The sequence below is a fragment of the Oncorhynchus nerka genome, linkage group LG4, assembly GCF_034236695.1.
Source record: "Oncorhynchus nerka isolate Pitt River linkage group LG4, Oner_Uvic_2.0, whole genome shotgun sequence".
Taxonomy (NCBI): domain Eukaryota; kingdom Metazoa; phylum Chordata; class Actinopteri; order Salmoniformes; family Salmonidae; genus Oncorhynchus; species Oncorhynchus nerka.
The window spans coordinates 58,418,591-58,438,998 of record NC_088399.1 but is presented as its reverse complement, the minus strand read 5'-3'; the positions used below and the strand labels follow the sequence as shown (position 1 = coordinate 58,438,998).

The window sequence follows — 20,408 nt, the reverse complement described above, 5'->3', positions numbered from 1 at the left end:
ATGCTAACTAACACTTTAATGGAACACACTGCTAGACTCCTTGCATCACTATTGGATTCCAGGGCTAATGTTTTTGTCATTTGTTTTGGTTGTAGGGATATTGGTATTGTGATAGTTCATTCACTCCTTTCTGTATTGCTGAATCGTTTTGTACTGAACAAAAATACAAGCTCAACAATTGAAATAAATTCATTAGACCCTAATCTATGGATTTCACATAACTGGGCAGGGGCGCGCAGCCATGGGTGGGCTTGGGAGGGCATAGGCCCACCCACTTGAGAGCGGGACTGCACCCCTGCCCAGTTATGTAAAATACATAGATTAGGGCCATAATTAATTTTGAATGAATAGTTCTTCTCAAACATATGCACCTCCTCCTTCCTTTGCTGTGTCCAGGTCTGAAGGTGGAAGTGACCCACTGCGGGACGATGCGGAGGAAGTACAGAGTGTGTAACGTGACCCGCCGCCCTGCCAGCCACCAGACGTGAGTACCTATACACAGAGAGACAGGGATATGTGTAGTTTGGCGGCAGGCAGACCAGAAATGAAGAACGTTGGCCCAGTAACCAAATCCCCAAGCTGACTAGGTGAAAAATCTGTCAATATGCTCTTAAGCAAGGCACTTAACCCTGATTGCTCCTGTAAGTTGCTCTGGATAACATTTCAAACATTACAATGTAGGTTAACTCTGACACAGCCTGAACCGAAGTCTTGAATTGCCTCTAAATTGGACTAATGGGCAGCTTCCTGGATACAGAATGTTTCTGTTTATTTGTTTATTTCACCTTTATTTATTTAACCAGGTAGGCCAGTTGAGAACAAGTTCTCATTTACAACTGTGACCTGGCCAAGATAAAGCAAAGCAGTGTGACAAAAACAACAACACAGAGTTACATATGGGATAAACAAACGTACAGTCAATAACACAATATAAAAATCTATGTGCAGTGTGTGCAAATGTAGTAAGATTAGGGAGGTAAGGCAATAAATAGGCCATAGTAGCGTAGTAATTACAATTTAGCAATTAAACACTGGAGTGATAGATGTGCAGATGATGATGATGTGCAAGTAGAAATACTGGGGTGCAAAATAGCAAAAATAAATAACGATATGGGGATGAGGTAGTTAGATGGGCTGTGTACAGCTGCAGTGATCAGTCAGCTGCTCTGACAGCTGAAGCTTAAAGTTAGTGAGGGAGATAAGTCTTCAGCTTCAGTGACTTTTGCAATTTGTTCCAGTCATTGGCGGAGGCCACAGAAGGAGTGTTGTATAGCATTGAAGCTTGTTTGGAGGTTAGTTAACACAATGTCCAAAGAAGGGCCAGATGTATACAGAATGGTGTCGTCTGCATAGAAGTGGATCAGAGAATCACCAGCAGCAAGAGCGACATCATTGATATATACAGAGAAGAGAGTCTGCTTGAGATTGGAACCCTGTGGCAACCCAATAGAGACTGCCAGAGGTCCGGACAACAGGCCCTCCGATTTGGCACACTGAACTCTATCTGAGAAGTAGTTGGTGAACCAGGCGAGGAAGTCATTTGAGAAACCAAGGCTATTGAGTCTGCCGATAAGAATGCGGTGATTGACAGAGTCGAATGCCTTGGCCAGGTCGATGAAGACGGCTGCACAGTTCTCTTTTATTGATGGCGTTAATGATATTGTTTAGGACCTTGAGCGTGGCTGATGTGCACCCATGACCAGCTCAGAAACCAGATTACATAGTGGAGAAGGTACGATGGGATTCGAAATGGTCTGTGATCTGTTTAACTTGGATTTTGAAGATTTTAGAAAGGCAGGGCAGGATCGATATAGGTCAATAACAGTGTCTCCCCCTTTGAAGAGGGGGATGACCGAGGCAGCTTTCCAATCTTTAGGGATCTCAGATAATATGAAAGAGGGGTTGAACAGGCTAGTAATAGGGGTTGCAACAATTATGGCGGATAATTTTTAGAAAGAGGTACAGACCTGGGTAGAATGACAGAACTCCGCAGGCTATCTCTGCAGTAGATTGCAACTCCGCCCCCTTTGGCAGTTCTATCTTGACGGATAATGTTGTCGTTGGTGATGGAAATTTCAGAATTGTTGGTGGCCTTCCTAAGCCAGGATTCAGACACGGCTAGGACATCAGGGTTGGCGGAGTGTGCTAAAGCAGTGAATAAAACAAACTTAGGGAGGAGGCTTCTGATGTTAACATGCATGAAACCAAGGCTTTTACGGTTTCAGAAGTCAACAAATGAGAGCACCTGGGAAATAGGTGTGGTACTGAGGGCTACAGGGCCTGGATTCACCTCTACATCACCAAAGGAGGAGTAGGATATGGGTATGGCTAAAGGCTATAAGAACTGGTCGTCTAGTGCGCTGGAGCAGATTTCTGAGCATGGTAGAATAGATTCAGGGCATAATGTACAGACTGGTATGGTAGGATGTGTGTACAGTGGAGGTAAACCTAGGCGTTGAGTGACGATGAGAGAGATCTCTGGACATGCTGGTTGTAATGGGTGAGGTCACCGCATGTGTGGGAGGTGGGACAAAGGAGGTAACAGGGGTATGCAGAGTGGATCTAGGGGCTCCATTGTGAACTAAAACAATTATAACTAACCTGAACAACAGTATACAAGGCATATTGACATCTGAGAGAGACATACAGCGAGGCATACAGTAATCACAGGTGTTGAATTTGGAAAGCTAGCTAAAAACAGTAGGCGAGGCTAATCCGCTAGCACAACAAACAGCAGGTAAAATGGCGTTGACTAGGCAACGGGGCCGACAGGTAAAACAAACAAGCAGAATGGAGTACCGTGATTAATGGACAGTCCAGCGTGCGTCAGCTATGTAGCCAAGAGATCAGTGTCCAGGGGGCAGCGGTGGATGGGCAGGGAAGCTGGGCTGGCGAGTGTTATCCAGGTTTTTAAAAAACTAACAATGACTAAATAGCTTGTAGCTAGTTAGCTGGTTAGCGTCTGGAGGTTCTTGAGTGTGTCATAAAATTAAAAGTAATAGCGATTCCGTATCACATTGGGTGAGGCAGGTTTCCGGAAGGTATAAACAAATTAAAAATCAAAAAGAGATAGAAAGTAAATGGGGTCAGAGAGTGATTGGGACGCGGTGGTTCAGACTGTTAGCAGGCCTGTGCTAACAAGCTAACAGTTCGTAGGCCCGGGCTAGACAAGGTAGCAGTTAGCGGACCGGAGCTTGACAAGCTAGCCGTTAGCAGGCCGAATTAGCAAGCAGGGAGATAGCGAGGGCTAGAGAGTTCGAATGAGCAGAGAGGGTCAGTTAGGTACGCACAGGACCTGAGTTCGAGGCTGGGGCCGACAGATAAACAGAGGCCTGCTGGACTATTCACTAACGCAGTACATCAGCTGTGTCGCCGAGTGATCATAGGGTCCAATGAGCAGCAATGGGTGCGTCTGGGAGCCATCTGGTAGTTGCTACTACGCTAAGCGAACGGGAAACGACGGCATTCAGAAAGCTAGCGGGCCGGGGCTAGAGGATGGGTCTTTGGCGACATCGCAACGGAAAAGCTTGTTGAAGCCACATCGGACGATTACGTCGGCAGACCAGTCGTGATGGATTAAGTCTAGTCCTGGTCAAAAAGCAAGCTCAATGGAGTATCTCCATTCAATATGCGTTTTGGTCAAGGACTTCACTTAACCTGTGTCCCGAGAAACCACCCCTAAGAGTTGAACATGGAAACTAGACAAAACTCCATGTTTCTCCTCTCTGAACCCCCAGGTTCCCCCTGCAGCTGGAGAATGGTCAGACAGTGGAGCGCACGGTGGCCCAGTACTTCAGGGAGAAGTACAGCCTGCAGCTGAAGTACCCCCACCTCCCCTGCCTCCAGGTGGGGCAGGAGCAGAAACACACCTATCTGCCCCTGGAGGTGAGTACCAATAATAGTATTGGCTCTTTGTAGAGCCCTGAATGATTGTCTTTCCTGGTCAGATCATCTGCTCAGGATAACTCCGGGCTCTAAGCATAAAACTGTACCTACTGTATTAAATTACTTTAACTCACATTCTATGTCTCCTTGCAGGTGTGCAACATAGTAGCTGGCCAGCGTTGTATTAAAAAACTCACTGATAACCAGACGTCCACCATGATCAAAGCCACGGCCCGCTCTGCCCCAGACAGACAGGAGGAGATCAGCAGGCTGGTGAGTAATGGTGTACTGTCTCATCCACCACCAAACTAATGATTTCCTGTTTTGCTACTACCCCTCCCTATATCCTCCTCTATCATTCCCCTCTCTGTGTCCAGGTGCGGAGTGCGAACTATGAGGTGGACCCGTTCGTCCAGGAGTTCCAGTTCCGCGTGCGCGACGAGATGGCGCAGGTGACGGGCCGTGTGCTGCCAGCCCCCGGGCTGCAGTATGGTGGCAGGGCGAGCTCGGAACACTTCATGGTATCTACCCTTTAAATCATCCTTCATCTGCATGTCTCGGTGCATGTCTGTGATTTTTAGCTTCACCATCTCTCTTTCTTGCCCCAGGCTCTTTCACTTTGGTCGCTTTTGACGAACTGTCAACCTCTACCACCATTTCACCCACCTGTTTTTCTCTGTGAAAATAATAATTTCTACTTTTCTTGTGTGAAGGCTATGACAAATGGCATGACAGTGTTTTTTTTATTTTTAGATAGATTAAATGATACTCTCCCCCTTCTGTGTGTGTGTGTGGCAGCCCCAGCAGGTGAACCCTGTGGTGTCTTTGCAGAACCGCACGGTGGCCACACCCAGCCACGGCGTGTGGGACATGAGGGGCAAACAGTTCCACACTGGGGTGGAGATCAAGATGTGGGCAATCGCCTGCTTCGCCACGCAGAGGCAGTGTCGCGAGGAGATCCTCAAGTGAGTGCTGTCTGTCTCATACATGCATACATATACTTGTACATCATAAACACACACAGACAGAGAGGTCTCTGTTTCAACAGTTATATACTCAGCACAATGCAATAACATAATATTCAAACAAATATTTATACTGAACAAAAGTATAAATGCAACATGTAACGATTTTACTGAGTTACATATAGTTCATATAAGGAAATCAGTCAATTGAAATAAATAAATAGGGCCCTAATCTATGGATTTCACATGACTGGGAACACAGATATGCATTTGTTGGTAACAAATACCTTGTAAAAAAAAAAATGTATTTATTAAAAATATTTAAAAAATTAAGTAGGGGTGTGGATCAGAATATCAGTCAGTATCTGGTGTGACCACCATTTGCCTCATGCAGCGCGACACATCTATTTTGCATAGAGTTGATCAGGCTGTTGATTGTGGCCTGTGGAAGGTTGTCCCACTCTTCAATGGCTGTGAGGAGTTGCTGGATATTGGCGGGAACTGGAACACGCTGTCGTACACCTCATGCTGAGGTGACGTGATGGTGATGGTGGCGGATGAATGGCACGACAATGGTCCTCAGGATCTCATCATGCTGAAACATGAGGTGATGGTGGCGGATGAATGGCACGACAATGGGCCTCAGGATCTCATCATGCTGAAACATGAGGTGATGGTGGCGGATGAATGGCACGACAATGGGCCTCAGGATCTCATCATGCTGAAACATAAGGTGATGGTGGCGGATGAATGGCACGACAATGGGCCTCAGGATGCTGAAACATAAGGTGATGGTGGCGGATGAATGGCATCAATGGGCTGGATGAAACATAAGGTGATGGTGGCGGATGAATGGCACGACAATGGGCCTCAGGATCTCATCATGCTGAAACATAAGGTGATGGTGGCGGATGAATGGCACGACAATGGGCCTCAGGATTACATCACGGTATCTCTGCATTCAAATTGCTAACAATAGAATGCCATTGTGTTCGTTGTCCGTAGCCTATGGCTGGCCATACCAGGACTCGGATAAGCTTCGCGGAGAATTTTGGTTGTGCAAACCCAGTTTCATCAGCTGTCTGGGTGGCTGGTCTCAGACGATCCAGCAGGGGAAGAAGCTGGATGTGGAGGTCCTGGACTTGCGTGTTTACAGGTGGTCTGCAGTTGTGAGGCTGGTTAGACGTACTGCCAAATTCTCTAAAACAACATTGGAGGCAGCTTATGGTAGATAAATGAACATTCAATTCTCTGGCAACAACTCTGGTGTACATTCCTGCAGTCAGCATGCCAATTACACACTCCCTCAGGACTTGAGACATCTGTGACATTGTGTTTGACAAAATTGCACATTTTAGAGTGGCCTGTTTTAATCAGCTTCTTGATGTGCCACACCTGTCAAGTGAATGGATTATCTTGGCGAAGGAGAAATAAATTTGTGCACAAAATTTAAGAGAAATAAGCTTTTTTTGTGCATATGGAAAATGTCAGGGATCATCTATTTCATGTGCATGAAACATGGGACCAACACTTTACATGTTGCATTTTATATATTTTTACAGTGATTTATTTGGGTTGGTTTCTGCCACGCTTCGTCTGTGTGTCCGTCCATATCGTCTCTTTGGGTCTCCTCGTCCTCTCTCTCGCTCCTTCTCATCCTCTCTCTCCTTCTCATCCTCTCTCTTCTTCCCTCTGTCTCTCCAGGGGTTTCACAGACCAGCTGCGTAAGATCTCTAAGGATGCTGGGATGCCCATCCAGGGCCAGCCATGTTTCTGTAAATACGCCCAGGGATCAGACAGTGTGGAGCCCATGTTCAGGCACCTGAAGAACACCTACGCTGGCCTGCAGCTCATCATCGTCATCCTACCTGGGAAGACCCCTGTCTATGGTACGGTCCCAGACACTGTTTCAAGTAGCCACCCTTTGCTTTGATGACAGCTTGGCATTCTCTCAACAAGCTTCACCTGGAATGGTTTTCCAACAGTCTCGAGGGAGTTCCCACATATTCTGAGCACTTGTTGGCTGCTTTTCCATCACTGTGGTCCAACTCATTCCAAACTATCTCAATTGGGTTGAGGTCGGGTGATTGTGGAGGCCAGGTCATCTGATGCAGCACTCCATCACTCTCCTTGATCAAATAGCCCTTACACAGCCGGGAGGTGTGTTGGGACCGACAGAGTGAAGGAAAAGCAGCCAACAAGTGCTCTACATATGTGGCAACTCCTTCAAGACTGTTGGAAAAGCATTCCAGGTGAAGCTGGTTAAGAGAATGTCAAGAGTGTGCAAATCTGTCAAGACAAAGGGTGGCTACTTTGAAGATTCCAAAATACATGGGCTGGAAAGTATGTGAACCCTTTGGAATTGCCTGGATTTCTGTATAAATTCAATCAAATTTGGTCAAATAATAATAATCACAGGCAGAACAGTTGAAACTGGAGCAGCAGCACGGCCAGGTGGACTGGGGACAGCAAGGAGTCATCATGTCAGGTAGTCCTGAGGCATGGTCCTAGGGCTCAGGTCCTCAGAGAGAGAAAAAAAGAGAGAATTAGAGAGAGCATACTTAAATTCACACAGGACACCGGATAGGACAGGAGAAGTACTCCAGATATAACAAACTGACCCTAGCCCCCCGACACAAACTACTGCAGCATAAATACTGGAGGCTGAGACAGGAGGGGTCAGGAGACACTGTGGCCCACAAGTATAGCCCACAAAGATCTCCGCCACGGCACAACCCAAGGGGGGGCACCAAACCAGACAGGAAGATCACATCAGTGACTCAACCCACTCAAGTGTTCACAGGAGGACAGCAGTGGCTTCTTCCATCTGAAGTTTGCAAACGTACACCTGGATGTTCCACAGTGCCACTGGCAAAATATTCTGTGTACAGATGAAACTACAGTTGAGTTGTTTGAAAGGAACACGCAACACTGTTGAGGAGAAAAAAAGCAAAGCACACCAATGTCAAAACCTCATCCCAACTGTAAACTATGGTGGAGGGAGGATCATGGTTTGGGCTGGTTTGCTGCCTCAGGGCTGGACAGCTTGCTGTCATCGACAGGAAAAACTTTGGAATTAATTTATCAAGACATTTTGCAGGAGAATGATAGGCTATCTGTCCGCCAATTGAAGCTCAACAGAAGTTGTGTGACGCAACAGAACAACGACCCAAAACACAGAAGAAAATCAATAACCGAATGGCTTCAACAGAAGATAATGCACCTTCTGGAGTGGCCCAGTCAGAGTCCTGACCTCAAACCGATTAGATGCTGTGGCATGACCTCAAGAGAGCTGTTCACACCAGACATCCCAAGAATATTGCTGAATTGAAACAGTTTTGTAAAGAGGAATGGTCCAAAATTCCTCCTGACTGTTGTGCAGATCTGATCCGCCACTACAGAAAATGTTTGGTTGAGGTTATTGCTGCCAAAGAAGGGTCAACCAGTTATTAAATCAAAGGTTTCACATACTTTTCGAACCCTGCACTGTGAGTGAAGTAACGCTCCCACGGTGTGTTCAATGAAGACATGAAAGCATATAATAATTTGTGTGTTATTAGTTTAAGCAGACTGTTTGTCTATTGTTGTGACTTAGATGAAGATCAGATCAATTTAATGATCAGTTTATTCAGAAATCCTGTTAATTGCAATGGGTTCAATACTTTATCTTGCCATTGTAAACATCTCACCAAATTCATAATAGATCCACTGATGTTGATAACCTCTCAAAACCAAGTGTACATACCCAGCCCTTTCTAAACAGTTGGCACCAGTGGTTTAGCGGAGGGTAAACGCGTAAATGGGAGTGTTACTTTAATCACTTTTCACGATGAGTAGTGTTTTTTTCCACTACTGTATATCACTGGGCACCACTGCAGCTGGTACACACAGTCAGTATTGGGGTACTGAGGTACGTTGAGCTGGTACTTCTTATCCGTGGCAAGAGGCACAAAACGTCCCCGCAGATAGTGTTAGCGTCCACGGAAGTATGTTGCTAACTTCTTAGGGGCAGTCGGGGAGACCATCTGTGCTGCTCTGCTCCTCATCCCAACCTGAAGAGGACATATAGTATGTGCGGATATCACTATCCCAAATGGAAACATTGTGGTCCAGCTAATAGCCATAAGGCACACTGGATTGAACCTCTGTATTCAAAAAATAATGTTCCTTATGTTTTCTAAACAAAATACTGCCCAAAATGTTGTTTTTATCAAGCCAAGGACAGTACCTTTTGCAATTGAGATATAAACGAAAAAAGAAACGTCCCTTTTTCAGGACCCTGTCTTTCAAAGACAATTCTTAAAAATCCAAATTACTTCACAGATCTTCATTGTAAAGGGTTTAAACACTGTTTCCCATGCTTGTTCAATAAACCATAAACAATGAATGAACATGCACCTGTGGAACGGTTGTTAAGACACTAACCGCTTTCAGACGGTAGGCAATTAAGGTTAGTTATGGAAACTTAGGACACTAAAGAGGCCTTTCTACTGACTGCAAGCTTGGCACACCTGTATTTTGGAATGTATCCCATTGTTCTCTGCATATCCTCTCTATCTCTGTCAGGTTGGTTGGGGAGCGTCGCTGCACATTTATTTTCAGGTCTCTCCAGAGATGTTTGATGGGGTTCAAGTTCGGGCTCTTGCTGGGTCATTCAAGGGCATTCAGAGACTTGTCCCGAAGCCACTCCTGCGTTGTCTTGGCTGTGTGCTTAGGGTCGTTTTCCTGTTGGAAGGTGAACCTTTGCCCCAGTCTGAGGTCCTGAGCACTCTGGATCAGGTTTTCAACAAGGATCTCTCTGTACTTTGCTCTGTTCATCTTTCCCTCGATCCTGACTAGTCTCCCAGTCCCTGCTATTGAAAAACATCCCCACCACATGGATGCTGCCACCACCCTCTTTCTCCGGTGGGATGGTGCCAGGTTTCCTCCAGACGTGAAGCTTGGCATTCAGGCCATAGAGTTCAGTCTTGGTTTCATCAGACCAGAGAATCTTATTTCAAGGTCAGAGACTTGACCAATGCCCTTCTACCCCGATTGCTCAGTTTTGCCGGGCGACCATTTCTAGGAAGAGTCTTGGTGCTTCCAAACTTTTCCATTTAAGAATGATGGAGGCCACTGTGTTCTTGGGGACCTTCAATGCTGCAGAAATGTTTTGGTACCCTTCCCCAGATCTGTGCCTAGAAACAATCCTGTCTCGGAGCTCTACGGAAATTCCTTCGACCTCCTGACTTGGTTTTTGTTTTGACATGCACTATCAACTTTGGGACCTTTTTATATAGACAGGTGTGTGCCTTTTCAAATCATGTCCAATCAATTGAATTTACCACAGGTGGACTGCAAGTTGTAGAAACATCTCAAGGATGATCAATGGAAACAGGATGCACCGGAGTTCAATTTTGAGTCTCACAACAAAGGGTTTCGAATACTTATGTACACTACTGTTCAAAAGTTTGGGGTCACTTAGAAATGTCCTTGTTTTAAAGAAAAACACAGTTTTTGTCCATTGAAAATAACATCAGTGTAAACATCAATGTTGTATATGACTATTGTATGACTATTGTAGCTGGAAACAGCAGATTTATATGGAATGTCTACATAGGCATACGGAGGCCCATTATCAGCAACATCACTCCTGTGTTCCAATGGCACGTCATGTTAGCTAATCCAATTTTATCATTTTAAAAGGCTAATTGATCATTAGAAAACCCTTTTGCAATTATGTTAGCACTGCTGAAAACTGCTGTTCTGTTTAAAGAAGCAATACAACGGGTCTGAATAGTTGAGTATCTGGAGCATCAGCATTTGTGGGTTCGATTACTGGCTCAAAATGGCCAGAAACAAATAACATTCTTCTGAAACTCATCATTCTGTTCTTGTTCTGAGAAAATGAAGGTTATTCCATGTGAGAAATTGGCAATAAACTAAATAAACTAATAAATAAATAAATCTCGTAAAACGCTGTGTACTACTCCCTTCACAGAACAGCGCGAACTGGCTCGAACCAGAATAGAAAAGGGAGTGGGAGGCCCCGGTGCACAAATGACCAAGAGGACAATGACATTAGTGTCTAGTTTGAGAAACAGATGGCTCACAAGTCCTAAACTGGCAGCTTCATTAAATTGTACCCGCAAAACACCAGTCTCAACGTCAACAGTGAAGAGGCGAACTGGAATTCTGGCCTTCTAGGGTATGAATGTACAGCAATGGTCACCTATCATTTGGCACACTCCCCCCTCGTGCTAGCAACATACCCATACAGCAGCTGCAATGAGAAGACTGACCACGAAAGCAACAAACATGATGCGTAGAGTCCGGTCCTGGTTCTCCCATGGCATCTGGGGTTGCCTACGACGGGACATCAGCTAGTACATCCTCGTCTGGGTTGTGGGGCACCTTCCTACAGTGGTTTGCCTGAACCCACATAGACCTCTCAGCAACTTTCACCGCTGTCTGGGTTGTCAGAAGCACTTGGAATGGACCAGTCCAGCGCTGTTGGTGCCAGGTCTTTCTGCGGAGGTCCTTGATGACCACCCAATTGCCTGGTTGAAGTTTGTGGAGTGGAGGAAAAAGGAAACCGCACACTGCTCTTGATAGTATCACTGATATTTAATAAGCTTACGTATCGGCCTCACGGCCTTCGTCAGAGCTTTTTGTGAATTGTTTAAAAATGTGCACCCTTTATGTAGACCTAGCCCCATCCATACCAAACATCGAGGCAAAGGAAAAACAAATAAGTGCTCCCCTGGGAAAACTAGACTTCAGAACATTAAGTGCAGCACAGTAACTTACCATTTGACCCTTGCAACCCATCAATGTCAACCTGTTAAGCAATATTGTGGGTTAGGGTTCCTCACCCTTCCTGTGAGTATTTCATGAGGTGCTAAACCAGTGGTACGATGCGCTTGTCCAGCCAGACATGTACATCAGAGCCAGAGGCATTACTGTTACCCATGGCAATCCGGTCTCAGTCATAATTTTAATCAATTTAAATTTTCAGTGTTTGGTTGGCTCTCTCTATGAGATCACCACTGGATGGATGATAACCACAATGTATTTACAGGTCAATCTGCAAACTTTCAGAGATGTTCGGAGTAATTTACAAAATGAGAGCTGTTAATTTGGACGGCAGACCTCACTTAGGGATGATTTCCCTTAGTAGGTTCTTTGCTACAGCCATTGCTGTGGCATGCTTACAAAGAAATGCTTCTACCCATTTGGAGAAGGCATCAACCAGGCAGTACGTATACCCCTGGCATGGAGTAAGCTCAATGAAGTCCATCATTATGTGCTCAAAAGGGTCTTTGGGCCTTGGGTGGGTTGACATAGGCAGCCTTTGCCTGTGTTTTTAGTCATACAAATCAAACACTTAGCACAAAATCCAGGAGGAAACCAAAAAATGATGTACAATTTCTACTACTCCCCTTTTGACACATGATCTTGGCCATGTGTCAACTTAGCCACATAGGGGAAGCAAGATCTGGGTAAAATGGGAAGGCTGTCAAAGGAACACTTCTTCCTCCACTGTCTCACCTCCCCAGGCTCTGCATCTGATTGCAGATCAGAAACATCATGTAATTAAAACATATTTGCTGCAGAAACAGGAAGTGAAACCATTTGGAGAGTGGGGGAAACAATCGACACAGCAGCTGCCTTTGCAGCCATGGCAGCCATATAGCATTCCCTTTAGAGACAGTTTTTCATATAGTTTCGCAATCAGTCTTACCAGATGATGTAAGGAACCCACGATGCAGCCACAATGTTCCAAAATCGTGCACCACCCCGAACGCGTATCTGCTATCAGTATGAATGGTAACAGTTTTATCCTTAGCTAGAGTGCACACCCTAGTCAGTGAAAATAATTCTGCAGCCTGAGCTGACAGATGTGATGGCAGTTTTGCACTCTTAAGTATCTATAGCAGTCAGTCGTACCTGCGTAGGCAGTGGTGGAAAAAGTACAACATTGTCATACTGAGTCATTTTCTATTAAGGTATCTTTACTTTTACTCAATTAAAAGTGAAAGTCACCCTGTAAAATACTACTTGAGTAAAAGTCTGAAAGTAATGGTTTTAAAAATATTTGCCAACTGATGATAATGGGTTGTGCTGGCATTGTGGAGCAGGTCTGTAAACCCCACCCTGACCTCTCTCTGACATTTTCAGCAAGAAACACTAACAGAGCTCTGGTGTTGACTTCACATGCTTGTTCAGAACACAGTAACAGGTCGACATACTGTATTAATTTTGTGCCAAAGCAGCAGAAAATACCACCGGAGATTCTGAGTATCCTTGGTGGCAGACGGTCCAAGTCAAACACTTGTTTAAAATCTTAAACACGAACCAGAACTGTGATTCTGGTGCGACGGGAATGCTATAAAAAAGCATTAGCCAAATCAACAACTGAAAACCATTTTGCCGCACAGAAGATAGAATCGTAATGGGGTTTGGCACAGCAGGAGTCATTGCATAAACTGCATCGTTAACAGGTCTGAGATCTTGAACAAAACGCCAATCACCTGAGGCTTTTCATACAGAAAGAATGGCGGTATTACAGGGAGAGCCTGGACAAGGCACAATAGCTCCTCTTTCTACCAATGAAGCATGAACAGGAGTAATCCCCTTGATAGCTTCCTCACTTAGGGGATACTGAGTTCAGCTTGGTCTGTGTGGGCCCTTAGGTGTGACAGTAAGCCGGTTCAACCAAATCATCTGTTTAGTGCTATCAAGGCCATGTACATCTCATTGAACATGTACAGCCATGGAACACACGAAGTATGAATGCTGGGGGAGAATTTAGACCCATCCCTGCAAGACAGACTTCAACCAAATACCAATATCCTCCCAAGCAGCAACATCTGTTTTTAGCTACCGATACATAAATGCATACAACAAAGCCTGTTCTGTAGTCAATTTAACACTTAAAGCATAAAATTGGGGCCCACTATACATATCACTGCAAAGTAAGCTCTCTTGGATATGGTCTCGGTCAGCCAACTTTGTTCATAATCTAAATCTCTTGTCAATAGTGAGAAATGTGCGGTGCAATGTAAGCCAGTCTGTGACATAAAACTACCTTCTGTTTCCAACAACTGCGAGCAGTTGATAAAATTTGATCAGTAGGGTCATAGTGTGACCCATGAATATCCTGTACATCCCATGCATAGTACCACTCATGTTCAGGCCATGTCGGACAACATCATGAGGTGACCTGAGGCAGTACAACAGGGAGGCCTTTTCCTTCACAAAGAATATGAATTCCCAGTTTACAGAGAAGATCGCTTCCTGACAAAATTACAGGACAACATTCCCCCAAAAATGTATTGATGGTAAATTCATGTGTTATTAACTCTTTCAGAGTCACTCCCGAGGCTCCTATAGTGGTGGGAGGTTTGGACATCAATTCCAAATCTATGACAGACATTGCAGAGAGAGTATCTTCTAGAAATGTGATTGGCTCACCACTGACGAAGAGACAAACCATTGGCTCCTCACGGTGTCAGCTGGCTCGATCTTGCGTCAGTCCATATGTGGGTTGTAAAGCGTTGTTTTCGGTGGAGGTCCGGTTTTCCTACGCCCCCTCCCACTGCCCCCATGTTCTGGCGAAATGTCCCTCCTTTCCGCAGTTGTAACAAGCTAATTTCCTGTTGTTGCTCTTGTCTGGCCCACCCGTTAGCACTGACTCCCCTTCTTCATCTACCTGTTCCTCTTCCCCTCTGTCCATCATTTTGAGGTCTTCGCTGAGCCTGCCGCTGCTGGCCCTGTCCTTGATTAAAAAGCCAACTGTGCAGCTTGTAACTTCACTCCTTCTTTTTCTATTCTCTTTTTTGTCTTGTCTTCTTGAGACAGTTGCTGCCTCTCAGCATGTTTGCAGTGTTTAATAACTGCTTGTAGACTGTTTCCCAGCCAATGCAGGTCATTTTAACCTGTTTACTAAGGGCTGGCAAAATTCCATTCATTAGGGCAGATTTAAAGAGGCTGTCATAGTCATTGCGGCGGCCATCAGTCATTGGTTTGAGCCCGCTATGCTTTCAGTAGCAGGTTTTCAGCCCATGTCTGTAGTGTTAGCTTTCTGCGTGCAACTATGGATAGCTGCCCAATCAGTCATGGGTGGGTAATGTTTATTTTATTTGATCACACAGTGTAACCAGTTGGGTCTGATACGCTCCACCCTCTTCCCATTGGTAGTTTTCATCAAAGCCTCCCTCAACGTCTGCCCATCGCAACCTCATCTTGACACGGCAAATGTGCGTGATCTCAGCTGTAGATGGCTTGTACGGCCAACTTAAGTAGCTGTGTGGTAAAATCACCAGTGTCCTTTGTAAGATTTTTAAGTTCTTTAGCAATGTCCTTCTTCATTTCGTCCAAGTCTTTTGGATGTCAACGAGAGGGTGCCATTCGACATGGCCCTCTTCACCGTCCACAGATCGCAGTTGTGAATTAGAGAACGTTACCAGAGGTGCCTGGAGAAAGGTTGTGTTCGGGTCCCCCCCCTTTTTTTTTTTTACCTGTTCTGGTCGTGACCGTTGCGGGTAAGGAACTTCGGCGTCGATGGTGGACTAAGTTCCCAGAGTCCATCAACACCAGAGACCGGACTCAATGTGGGCGGTGCACAGAACGGATTTCTGCTCCTCCAAGTGGTCTGCTGGTAGAGCTACGGTGGGGGACAGACTGCTGAGAGAGCTGCTGTCGGACAACCAGGGCTGGTGCTGGTGAAGTGGATACAGGGTTATAATAGGGGGTGGAAAGTCATCATCATCCGTGTTTCTCCTTCTTTTCTTATCTTCCTCCGTGTGTTTCTTATTACTTTCTTTCAGCATTATTCATTTAACTTTCCTGTCTGTCTTTTGGCTTCCCTCTCCCACTTTCTAAACATACGGCAATCTATTAGACATTTCTTGGCTTTCTTGGTTTTCCTTTAAACTTCAAAAAGTTCTTTCTACATTCTGCTAATAAAATTTCACTCAATGTACCTTTTTAAGAGAAAATCTGCTACTTTGTGCCAGAGCGGTACCTATTCCAGAATGTCCCTGCCCCATTTATCTGCCATGACCTTCACTGGTCCCGTGAGATGATCGGTCAGGCAAGGTTCTCCCTTGCTGCTCTTGGCTCCCATTGTGAAACTCCACTATACACACACACTCAAACACAAACAACAGTGTTTAATTAGTGTTCGTGGTATGAGGGCCCGACGTCCACAGGTGGGGGTTGTGCTTACAGCCCAACACCGTGCAGGATGTTTGGCATTTGCCAGAGAACGCCAATATTGGCAAATTCGCCACTGGCGCCCTGTGCTCTTCACAGATTATGGTGTGGGGTGGCATTTCTTTGGGGGGCCGCACAGCCCTCCATGTGCTCGCCAGAGGTAGCCTGACTGCCATTAGGTACCGAGATGAGATCCTCAGACCCCTTGTGAGACCATATGCTGGTTCGGTTGACCCTGGGTTCCTCCTAATGCAAGACAATGCTAGACCTCATGTGGCTGGAGTGTGTCAGCAGTTCCTGCAAGAGGAAGGCATTGATGCTATGGACTGGCCCACCCGTTCCCCAGACCTGAATCCAATTGAGCACATCTGGGACATCATGTCTCGCTCCATCCACCAACGCCACGTTGCACCACACTGTCCAGGAGTTGGCGGATGCTTTAGTCCAGGTCTGGGAGGAGATCCCTCAGGAGACCATCCGCCACCTCATCAGGAGCATGCCCAGGCGTTGTAGGGAGGTCATACAGGCACGTGGAGGCCACACACACTACTGAGCCTCATTTTGACTTGTTTTAAGGACATTACATCAAAGTTGGATCAGCCTGTAGTGTGGTTTTCCACTTTAATTTTGAGTGTGACTCCAAATCCAGACCTCCATGGGTTGATAAATTTGATTTCCATTGATAATTTTTGTGTGATTTTTGTCAGCACATTCAACTATGTAAAGAAAAAAGTATTTAACAAGAATATTTCATTCATTCAGATCTAGGATGTGTTATTTTAGTATTCCCTTTATTTTTTTGAGCAGTGGGGTGGAATCCACTTTGGGGTGGAATCTCTTCCTCTTCCTCTCAACACTCCATCTCTGCTGCTAGGCAGGAAACAAAGTGATACGGGCAATAAACTGTTCCTTCTCCCTTAATGTGACCTGACCTCGACCCCCTTCATCACTAATCCATGGCTCTCTCCCCTTATCAGTGCCTGCCACGTGATCGTTTTCCCTACACTCAGCACATTCCAATCTTAATTGTACCCACCATATACCTTCCTCCTACAGATAACCATTAACTTCTGGTGTAGACCCTAGACTATGGCACCCCTCATGTCTCTATTATAACTAATGATTAATCATATTTCAAGTTTAGAAATCTGAACCCACCCATCTTCCTTTCTTATGAATCTAAAATATATTTTTATATAATTTATATCATTTAATATAAAATAATAAAATATAATTAATATAATTTCTTCATTACTTTATTTGAAATGTTATACCCAAATGGCAGGACTTTGTTATACCCAATTTTATACCCAATTCCTTCAGGACTTTGTCCTGGAATCACATAGCTCATACATTTACACCTGACAATGATAACCCATGGCATATTTCTTCAGGACCCTGTCCTGGAATCACATAGCTCATACATTTACACCTGACGATGGTAACCCATGGCATATTTCTTCAGGACTTGGTCCTGGAATCACATAGCTCATACATTTGCACCTGACGATGATAACCCATGGCATATTTCTTCAGGACCCTGTCCTGGAATCACATAGCTCATACATTTACACCTGACGATGGTAACCCATGGCATATTTCTTCAGGACATTGTCCTGGAATCACATAGCTCATACATTTACACCTGACGATGGTAACTCATGTCATATTTCTTCAGGACTTTGTCCTGGTATCGCTATGGTACCTCAGGATCTTATTCTGGAATTGCTTTCATAAGGACTCTCTCCTGGCTTCTCTTACACAAATTACATTTTATTTGTCGCATGCGCAGAATACAACAGGTGTAGACCTTACAGTGAAATGCTTACTTACAAGCCCTTAACCAACAATGCAGTTTTTAGAAAATACCAACAACAAAAAAGTGTGAGATAAGAACAACAAATTAAAGATCACCAGTAAATAACTGGTACAGAGTCGATGTCGGGGACACCGGTTTCGAGGTAATTGAGGTAATATTAAAACGTAGGTAGAGTTATTAAAGTGATAACAAGAGAGAGTAGTAGCAGCAGCGTAGTAAGGTGGGGAGTGGGCAATTCAAATAATCTGGGTAGCCATTTGATTAGCTGTTCAGGAGTCTCATGGCTTGGGGGTAGAAGCTGTTTAGAAGCCTCATGGACCTAGGCTTGGTGCTCCGGTACCTCTTGCTGTGCGGTAGCAGAGAGTCCATGACTAGGGTGGCTGGAGTCTGACAATTTTTAGGGCCTTCCTCTGACACCGCCTGGTATAGAGATCCTGGATGGCAGGAAGCTTGGCCCTGGTGATGTGCTGGACCATACGCACTACCCTCTGTAGTGCCTTGCGTGGCCGAGCAGTTGCCATACCATGCAGTGATACAACCCAGCAGGATGCTCTCGGTGGTGCAGTTGTAAAACATTTTGAGGATCTGAGAACCCATGCCAAACCTTTTCTCCTGAGGGTTAATGGGCATTGTCATGCCCTCTTCACGACTGTCTTGATGTGCTTGGACCATGTTAATTTGTCGGTGATGTGGATGCCAAGGAACTTGAAGCTCTCAACCTGCTCCACTACAGCCCCGCCGATGAGAATGGGGACGCGCTCGTTGCTCCTTTTCCTGTAGTCCACAATCATCTCCTTAGTCTTGGTTACGTTGAGTGATAGTTTGTTATTCAGGCACTACCCGGCCAGGTCGCTGACCCTTCTCCCTATAGGCTGTCTCATCGTTGTCGGTGATCAGGCCTACCACTGTTGTCATCAGCAAACTTAATGAGTGAACAGGGAGTACAGGATGGGACTGAGCATGCACCCCTGAGGGGTCCCTGTGTTGAGGATCAGTGTGGCGGATGTGTTGTTGCCTACCTTCCCCACCCGGGGGTGGCCTGTCAGGAAGTCCAGGATCCAGTTGCAGAGGAAGGTGTTTAGTCCCAGTATCCTTAGCTTAGTGATCAGCTTTGAAGGCACTATGGTGTTGAACGCTGAGCTGTAGTCAATGAATAGCATTTTTGCATAGGGTGTTCCTTTTGTCTAGGTGTGAAAGGGCAGTGTGGAGTGCAATCTGTGGATCTATTGGGGTTGTATGCAAATTGGAGTGGGTCTAGGGTTTCTGGGATAATGGTGTTGATGTGAGCCATGACCAGCCTTTCAAAGCATTTCACGGCTACAGACATGAGTGCTACGGGTCGGTATTTATTTAGGCAGGTTACCTTAGTGTTCTTGGGCACAGGGACTATGGTGGTCTGCTTGAAACGTGTTGGTATTATAGACTCGGTCAGGGACAGGTTGAAAATGTCAATGAAGACACTTGCCAGTTGGTCAGCACATGCTCGTCCTGATAATTCGTCTGGCCCTGCGGCCTTGTGAATGTTGACCTGTTTAAAGGTCTTACATCAGCTGCGGAGAGTGTGATCACACAGTCGTCCGGAACAGCTGATGCTCTCATGCATGTTTCAGTGTTACTTGCCTCGAAGCAAGAATATAAGTTATTTAGCTCGTCTGGTAGGCTCGTCTCACTGGGCAGCTCTCGGCTGTGCTTCACTTTGTAGTCTATAATAGTTTGCAAGCCCTGCCACAGCCATTGAGCATCGGAGCCGGTGTAGTACGATTCGATCTTAGTCCTGTATTGACGCTTTGCCAGTTTGATGGTTCATCTAAGGGAATAACAAACATAGTCGGGTCCTTGCTTTATTGAGAAAATACAACCCCTTTCTGTATACGTGGCAGTCAGCAGATGGTGTGTAAAAGGTCATTAGTTGTCCGTGCAGACTTAAGATAGACGGTTGAGCCCTCGGGCTATCAAGCTTGTGCTAACTGCATTCAAAAGAACAAACACTATGTACTCCTTTCTGCAAGTTTCCATACATGTGACTTTCTGTAGATTGTAAACCGACGGGATGTCTGTCACATTCTGCAGTTGCACCCAAACGGCTCTTAGTCATAAGACAGGGCTTACAGCTACTGTTGAAGTCTGAAGTTTACATATACTTAGGTTGGAGTCATTAAAACTCGTTTTTCAACCACTCCACAAATTTCTTGTTAACAAACTATAGTTTTGGCAAGTCGATTAGGACATCTACTTCAAATCAAATGTATTTGTCACATACACATGGTTAGCAGATGTTAATGCGAGTGTAGCGAAATGCTTGTGCTTCTAGTTCCGACCATGCAGTAATATCTAACAAGTAATTTAACTTAACACTTTCACAACAACTACCTCTTATACACAAAAGATGCAGTAGATGGTATAGAGTACAGTATATACATATGAGATGAGTAATGTAGGATATGAAAACATCATATAAAGTGGCAATGTTTAAAGTGGCTAGTGATACATTACATCAAGATGCAGTAGATGGTATAGAGTACAGTATATACATATGAGAT

The 20,408-nt window shown here is 45.2% G+C and overlaps 1 protein-coding gene across 2 annotated transcripts in view; it reads left to right on the top strand.

Annotated features, from left to right (window-relative positions):
- LOC115128269 (protein argonaute-3-like) overlaps positions 1-20,408 on the top strand; it is a 50,138-nt gene that overhangs the window by 17,631 nt on the left and 12,099 nt on the right. The window contains exons 7-12 of one of the 2 annotated variants that reach the window (XM_029657961.2): positions 397-484; positions 3,738-3,885; positions 4,039-4,158; positions 4,263-4,406; positions 4,717-4,850; positions 6,555-6,739. In XM_029657961.2, the coding sequence (XP_029513821.2) occupies positions 397-484; positions 3,738-3,885; positions 4,039-4,158; positions 4,263-4,406; positions 4,717-4,850; positions 6,555-6,739 (819 nt within the window). Of the gene's footprint in view, positions 1-396; positions 485-3,737; positions 3,886-4,038; positions 4,159-4,262; positions 4,407-4,683; positions 4,851-6,554; positions 6,740-20,408 lie in introns of both variants that reach the window. The other variant, XM_029657960.2, reaches the window with a different exon arrangement.